An 8731-nucleotide genomic window follows, 5' to 3' on the forward strand; every position below is an offset into this window, starting at 1 on the left:
CAAAATTAAAGAATGGCTTGAATTATTGCCTAAGGTTCCTAGCCACTATTGTAGGAAATCAACCTCAAAAATATATGTAGAGTCAACTTTTTTTTCACTGTCAGATATGTTTAGAGTGTACAGTGCCTGGATTATTGAACAAGGGTTTTTATCAGCTTCAAAAACTTTATTTCTAAACACATTAAAATCAGAAAAAATATCAATTCATAAACCAAGGAAAGATCAGTGTGATGTTTGCTGTGGTCATAAAAATGGTACTATTGGGGAAAATGAGCATAATGATCATTTAGAAAGGAAAACTTTAGCTCGAGAAGAAAAAAACTGTCAAACAAGTTTGGCCAGTAATGCCAAAATTGTTATTACAATGGACTTGGAAAGTGTACTTTTATGCCCACTTACTAATGCATCAGCAATGTACTATAAACAAAAATTGCAAGTACTCAATTTCACTATTTATAGATTACATGATCATGATGTTACTCTTTATGTATGGCATGAAAGCAATGGACATGTAACAGCAAATGAATTTACATCTTGTATTATAGATTATATATCCAATTTATCTACTGAAGTCAAAGAAGTAACCTTAATATCTGATGGCTGCAACTATCAAAATCGAAATAAAACTTTGGCTTCAGCTCTTAGTATGGTTGCTAAAAAAAAAAATATAATGATAGAGCAATTATATTATATTATTTTTTTTTTGATGAATAATAAAGTTCAATGGATAATAATTATCCTATGTGTGCTATTTAAAAAAAATATTTTATTCTCAAACCTCCTATGTGCAAAAGTTATGTTTAATATTAAAGTATTAAATAATTTGTTGGATTCAGTTAAAAAACAAAAACAAATAAATATTCACTATATAAATTACTAGTTGAAATAAATTATTCCTATATTCTATTTTATAAAGTTATTTTTTAAAATAGTTTTTATTGTTTCCTGAAAAATGCACTTTTTTTACATAGGAGGTTTGTTCCCGTCAACGACGATATACCATTTTGAGTTCAAGAAGTTGATAAATTCGAGACAGTTTTAAAATAAATGCATTATTATATTATAATATAACTAGTCGAATAGTACGACCATGCATTACACATATTATATACATAGGTAGTGTTGACGTCGGTTTTAGTGGACTGTATAGTTTTGAGTTTTTCTTGTAAGATATTAAATTACACTTTTTTTAGTTTATAATAATTTATTTATTTTGCGGAGACGGACACGGTGACACGCATATGCACATGGGCACACGGTTAAACACACACTAACTTAAATAATATAACAATTGAACGTTGATCGAACCGATATCGGTGGAAATAAGATAATAATATGACAGTATAGATAAACGTAAGAATAATAATAATAACTACATCAATAGTATTATACAAGCGTCAACATTCCGCCCGCCTTGAAAAATTAGAATATTCATAATAAGAACAAATACATATACATTATTTTTCAACAAAACGTTCATAAAAAATACATAAAGATAGTAAAAATAAATAAATAATATAAATATAAGTATCGACGTAATTAAATATAAATAAATCATTAGAATGGGAATAATTTGATATAATATGTATTGAGATATCATAAAATTATAAAAGGAAAAATATATTTTTAATTTATGTACTATTACCCTCAAAAGGCAGAGGGCAAAGCTTACGGACCGCTGTAGTTACTTCTTTCCCTTTTACTAATATGGTAGCTTCCTCGAATGACACCATCGTCACCAGCCTGGACGTGGACAATTCGACCCATAGACCACGACATCGGGTGGGCGTCGTCCTCTTTCACCAACACTATGGTACCAACCTTTATCTTAGGGCCCTTATTGGTTAACCATTTTCGCCTGGTTTGAAGTTGTGACAGGTACTCCTTATTCCAGCGCTGCCATAATATTTGGGTTAACTGTGTTACCCGCTGCCAACGTTTTAAGCGATTGTCCGGTATACCGGTTAAATCAGGTTCGGGTAAAGAAAATGTGGGCTCACCAATTAAAAAGTGAGCAGGCGTTAATGGTGTCGTATCAGTAGGATCAGAGGAACAGGGAGTTAAGGGTCTAGAATTAAGGACGGCCTCTATTCTAATTAAGATAGTGTTCAATTCGTCATAAGTTAGATTAGCCGTACCTAAAACTCGGTATAAATGGTTTTTAACAGATTTAATGGAAGCTTCCCACAACCCACCAAAATGTGGGGATCGAGGGGAGTATGAAATGCCACATTATACCCTCAGTTGATAGCGCATCGTATATTTTGGTTAAATATTCCTCAGAATGAAATATTTTTTTTAGATCCTGTAATCTATTGTTAGCCCCTACAAAATTTGTAGCATTATCGCTAAATATATCGGAACATACACCGCGGCGTCCGATAAAACGTTTTAAAACATTTAAAAAAGCTTCAGTAGTCAAATCAGCAACTAACTCAATATGAACCGCCCGGGTACTAAAGCATATAAATACACATAATATATATCCCTTTAGTACAGCAGCATTTCTTCGTAAGCTTGTTTTTATAGCAATAGGTCCGGCATAATCAACACCACACTTTTTAAACGGTCGATTTGGCTCTAGTCGTTCGGTTGGCAAATCTGCCATTATAGGTTCTAATATTGTTGGTCGAAGTCGAAAGCACTTCACACACTGGTGAAATACATGCCTTGCAATATTTCTGCCTCCAATTATCCAATACTTTAATCTGCTATTTGCTAACATCGCTTGTGGACCCGCGTGTAAAAGTCGATCGTGTTCGTTAAGCAATATTAATCTAGCAATTGTACTATTTTTCGGTATTAAAATAGGATGTCGTTGTGTTATTTCTACATGCCTGGCATTTTTTATGCGACCACCTACTCGTATAATTCCGCTTTCCAAGAAGGGTTGTAAATTATGTAATTTACTTTTTACCGTTAAAGTACCATTCTTATTTAAATCGTTTATTTCACTGGACGAATAGGACGCTTGAGTTATTTTAATTATAATTATTTCAGCTTCTTTTAATTCATCAGTTAATATTGGACCAACTACTTTCATTTTTTTTATTCGAATTTTTATAAAACGCAAACAATAACAAAAAATACGTAATAATCTATTCCAAGATGAATAATTGCTTAATAATTTTTCGTTTATTACCGGTTGTGCTATAAATGCAGCAGTTTTCTGTGTACTCTTTTCTTCTGGTATTCCGGTATATTTTAACTCGCAAATAGTTTTTGGCCAATTTTTATGATCGTTAGTTAACCAGCTTGGTCCATGCCACCATATAGAACTATTTATAATTTCCTTCGCACTACAACCCCTTGAAATAATATCCGCTGGATTGTCCTTAGTTCCAATATGGTGCCATTCATTTATTGAACTAAGGTCGTGAATTTCCCCCACCCTATGCGCAACAAATGTTTGCCAACGCGTAGAAGGTGACGTTACCCAAGCTAGGACGATTGACGCGTCCGACCAAAAATAACGATGTTGTATTTTTATACCTAATTTTGGTATTACTTTGTTGTACAGCCTTACCAAAATTACGGCCGCACATAGTTCCAATCTCGGTAGCGATATAACCTTTAAAGGTGCGACTTTAGATTTCACACACAATAAATGCGACGTACAAACGCCACTATTATTTGTAGTGCGTACGTATATACACGCGCCATAGGCGGCTAAACTGGCGTCACCGAAACCATGTACCTCTATATCACAATTATCTTCCGTACATAAAAAACGCGGTATATACAATTCACGTAAGCTTGTCAATTCATGTGAATATTTTGTCCACTCATTGTGCATTTTTGTTGGCACTGGTTTATCCCAATCAATTTTTAACCTCCACATTTCTCGCATTAACATTTTTGCCTTTATAATTATCGGCCCCACTAAACCTAGTGGGTCGAATAATGAAGCTATTTGCGCCAATATGCTTCTTTTTGTTGTTGATTGAATTTCCGATTTTGTATCCTGTACTTTATATTGAAATATATCAAAATATATCCCCAAATTTGCATTTTAGAGAGGTGCTCACACAAGGGTTTTGAGATTCACGATGGAAATTAAAAATGTTGTTTATAAATGATTTTCATTGGTTACAGATTATCATCCGACGACTTTATTCTGGCATTGCGTTCACCTTTAAGACAATAACCCATTATAAGTCGATTCCAGCCGTTATTCAATCAGGAAATTATCTTCAAACTAAACGTGTATGCGATGACGCACTTACTTTGTGGCTTTGTTGTAGTTATGCATAGGTACAACAAAGACTCATTATTATACATGTATAATATATATTATATGTATTGTATATAGTTGTACTATACTGCTATAATATTTTGTGTTTATTTTAAAACAGTTGTAACTGTATCGACTTGAAGTCAAAGTAGTATACTTATCTATATATATAAAAATAAGTGTACATTTATAATACATTTTATAACTCAAGATCCACCAAAACAATTTCGATAAAAATTTCAGGGCATATTAAGATTGACATTTAGATGGTTTCTGTTTTACAATACAAATATACAACTTTGACTTCACGAAGTCGATACAGTCACAACAGTTTTAAAATAAGTACAAAATAATATGGAAGCTAGTATAGTACAACCGTATAATAATACATCTATAAATATAAAAAAAGAAGTGTACATTTTGAATACATTTTATAACTCAAGATCCACCAAACCGATTTCGATTAGATGGTTTCTGTTTGTACGCTGTGGGATAAGTGGTTCCCGAGTTATGGCCTCATAAGTGCACACCTGGTGACATGGCCAAAAACAACAACAACGTCTGTACAATTATTTTTATCTATATATATAACTCATAGCAACCATTAAAAAACAAAAATTTCTATCGTAAATCTCAAAATTCCTGTTTGAGCACCTACCGGGGGTGATCACTTCCCTTTTTAAATTAGCCTATGACACTCACAAAAATTGTGGTTTTGTATTCGTGAAAGAATTTTTGAAATCAGTTCAGTAGTTTCGGAGTTTATCCCGAACATACAAACAAACGCTATCATTTTATTTATTAGTATAGATAAAAATGAATGTTTGTGTGTAGATTAGACCTCTGGGAAGAAGATAGGCTAATTTAAAAAGTGTTAAATATGTTAAAATTTTTTTTATTCATCGGGTTTTAGTACGGATGCGTTAGGCTTTTGTATTAATTGATTATACTAATCCTCTGTAGGTGGAATTAAGTAAAAATGACAAACTTGGTACAATTTTGATATTTTAGTGTTAAATCATAAACTTACGTACAAACAGCACGGGGTCCACGATCTACCGCAGGTAGATTGCCTCCTTGATTATATACTGCAGCGAATCAGAATTTGTATTCCGGGCAACAGAAAATTTAAGATAAATTTTGAACACCATACACCATACACCGAATATTAAATAACGAATTGAATAAAGTTTGAGTCATATATAATTGGTACATTTAACGGGCAACGAAGTGCCAGCGGGATCAGCTAGTTTTGTATCATTGTCATGCTTTTTTTTTATCGTGATTGAAGGTCTTTGACTGCAAAGGTCATTAAAAGTTTTACAATCTCATATATCTTACAAATTGTTTTACATTACTCAAATTGCAAGCTAGTTCAGTTATTCTTTCAGAAACCGTATTTCGTGTTAATGAAATGTTTTGAAAAGCTTTTAGATTTCCGGGACAAATAATTTTAGCAGTTTTAATCAAACACGTTTTTTTAAGATCGCCTTCAGTGAACGGTTTCGGATGTTTGGCAATTAACTCTGACATCACGTAACTAACCTTTACTGCAGCTTCATTTTCTTGTGGTATTTTAGTAAACATTATCTGTTGTTTTTTATACCCTGGTATAAACTCTTTCAGTTTTTATTGTCTCAAAAACCCTTCATACTGTTCGTATTTTGACTTATGTTGTTCATAATGTCGCTTAATGTTGTACAACTTTGGAGCACTAATAAGACTTTTACATATTAAGTAAAGTATTTTATTATTGATTTCACTGCAAAAATATTGTAATTCCCAATTTTTTTGAAACTTTTTTTTTTTGCTGTGTCTTGATATTATATGTATCGCAATTACGTAAATATTGAGCGTATTATACTCACACATAAGTTACGTACATAAAACAATGCCACGTCTTTGTGGACAAGGAGGAAATATTGGTCGACAGACTCGGGCATTCACAATTAGTCTAGCCGTTTAAGAGGAGTTCAGTAACATACTTGGTATAACTTTGATACTTTAGAGTTAAATTATAAAGTTACATACAAACAGCACGCCGTCCGCGATCTACCGCAGGTAGATTGCCTACCTGATAATATACTGCTGCAAATTAGAATTTTTATTCCAGGCAATAGAAAAATTAAGATAAATTTTGAACACCATACACTGAATATTAAATAACGAATTGAACAAAGTTTATGTCATATATAGTTGGTAAATTTAACGGGAAACGAAATGCATGGGATCAGCTAGTATATACATATTTATGTATCTTGAATTATTTATTATTTATTATTTATTATTATTTAGGGTAATCGAGTATGTAACTTGGGTCCCTTGTGGTTTCTATTATTTTTAACAATTTCTTACACTCTCCTTTGCAGTGTTCTTTCATAAAAAATTAAACATTTCTAGTTATTTTAATTAATTTCTTAAAATCAAAATGTTTTTTTAATCTGTTGTTGGCTTTTAACATTATATGCCAGTTAAAAAATAATGACTCCATATTATCTCCCTTAAGTTTATAAATATTAAATATGTACTTCAGTGCTTATTATTTTTTTTAATTCTTCAATAAATCTAAAATAAACATGATTTGTGTTAATTCTGTGTATTTAATTCACCATAATAAAATTATTATACTTATATTTTTTTATTGTTAGTTTATTCTCATTACTTTCATCCCTATATGTGGTTATATTAAAATATGCTAAAATGTCCTTTAATCTTAAATATTTTATTATTGTTATTTTTTCTTGGTATATATTTTTATTTTTATTTGTTTATCTTTAACATCGTAAACAAGAATCTATTTATTCAAAATGGTCAGCGGCAAAAATACGTCTAGCAATTAATTGATCTAATATCGCGCCTATAGTTAAACAAACTGATCTATTTGGTTGTGTATCGTTACAAATCGCATGGGCAAACGTAGTCAAAGGAATCATCACTAGGTTTAGTGCTTCTTCTGATAATGGTATTGGCATTCTATTATTCGCTTTTAACACATGTCGTCTGAAACAACTTACGTATACCATGTCTCTCCGGACTAATTGAATGTGTGCACTTAATAATAGCACATTTTTTAATTCACTCATAAATTCGATCGCTTGTAGTGTTAGTGAGTATTGCAAAGATACTGGTGTGTTTTCACCCATGTTTATAAGTTTAAATTTATTGGTTATATGTATATTTTATTTTGACGTTTCCAATTGTTTATTTTCTGAAACATAATTTATATAGTTTCGTTTACATCGTTATTTATAACGCGTAATTATACTATGCGTTCCCCCGTTTTTCATTAAATTATTTATCTAACTTTATTCTTTATTATTTTACTATAAATTATTTTTTTTTATCAATTTACTTATTACTTTATCATTTTTTTTTATTAATATTACCATTTTTAAAATCAAATTAAATTAAATTAAATTCGTCATTATCTCAATATTCTATATAGGCTGGTATATTTTAAAATGCTAAAATACTCCTTATCTTTAACCATCTTATAATTGTTAGATACATTGTTCCGTTCTAGAATATTATTATTAGCAGATATAGACGTACTATTTAGATAAAATTGTATTAGGGTTAGTCTTAATTAAATGGAATGAACTTAAATGTATCCTAGTTATAATTTGGAACATGGTTGAATAATAGTGGCCCAAGTTGAACTAAAAAGATAAAACGTAATTTACAGAAATGCATGCAGGATTATAATAATTTATAATATAGAGTACCTTCAAAGGCCAGACTTTGGGCAGTTTTTAAATTCTATTGTAAACGACTTTAAGATTAATTAATTTATACATATTATTTTCAATGAAACATTTTTTTTTAGTTAAGGTTTGATTTATTGATTTCTGTTGCATTTTAACCATACAAATTATTGTTTCTAAGGTTTTTTTTTTTATTTTACTGCTTGCCCCATGTTGTTGGTACTGAATTTCAACAACATGGGGCATTCATGTTTTTCTTATGAACAACTTCTTAATATATTACTCAAGCTAACTTGGGGCACTAAGTTAGGTTTTTAAAAAATACCTACTAGACTATTTTCTGATTTTAACAAATATATTTTATACCTGGTAAGTATATAATATTAACATATAAAAAAACATAAAAAAAATTCTTGATGACCAATTAAATAAGTATTATAATATGAAAAAACATTAAAAAATAAAAATAATAATAATACATTCTTGTCAGGTATTAAATAATAGGTAGGTAACTTTTTTGTCTACCAATTAAATAAGTAGGTAGGTATTATAACATGTAAATAACATTAAAAAATTACATTGAATAACAGAGGCTCAAGTTGGACTAGATAAGTAAAACGTAATTTACAGAAATGTATGCAGGATTATAATAATTTATATTATACCTAGAGTAGTAAATTTAACACACAACCGAACATACAACAGAATATTAATTGTATCACATTAATTAATTGATAAGAGGTTTTTATGATGGTAAAACTAAAAGATAATATTCTTGGCCCAAGTTAAACAC

General features: G+C 30.4%; 1 protein-coding gene across 1 annotated transcript; it reads right to left on the reverse strand.

The window, feature by feature from the left end:
* Positions 1 to 1668: 1668 nt before the first annotated feature.
* Positions 1669 to 3043, reverse strand: LOC132936768 (uncharacterized). Its single transcript, XM_061003539.1, has 2 exons — positions 2239 to 3043; positions 1669 to 2138 (listed from the first exon to the last, which is right to left on the reverse strand). Exons 1-2 carry the CDS (start codon positions 3041 to 3043, stop codon positions 1669 to 1671), a joined length of 1275 nt encoding a protein of 424 aa, XP_060859522.1.
* Positions 3044 to 8731: the final 5688 nt, after the last annotated feature.

The sequence above is a fragment of the Metopolophium dirhodum genome, chromosome 1 (assembly GCF_019925205.1).
Source record: "Metopolophium dirhodum isolate CAU chromosome 1, ASM1992520v1, whole genome shotgun sequence".
NCBI classification, from domain to species: Eukaryota; Metazoa; Arthropoda; class Insecta; order Hemiptera; family Aphididae; genus Metopolophium; species Metopolophium dirhodum.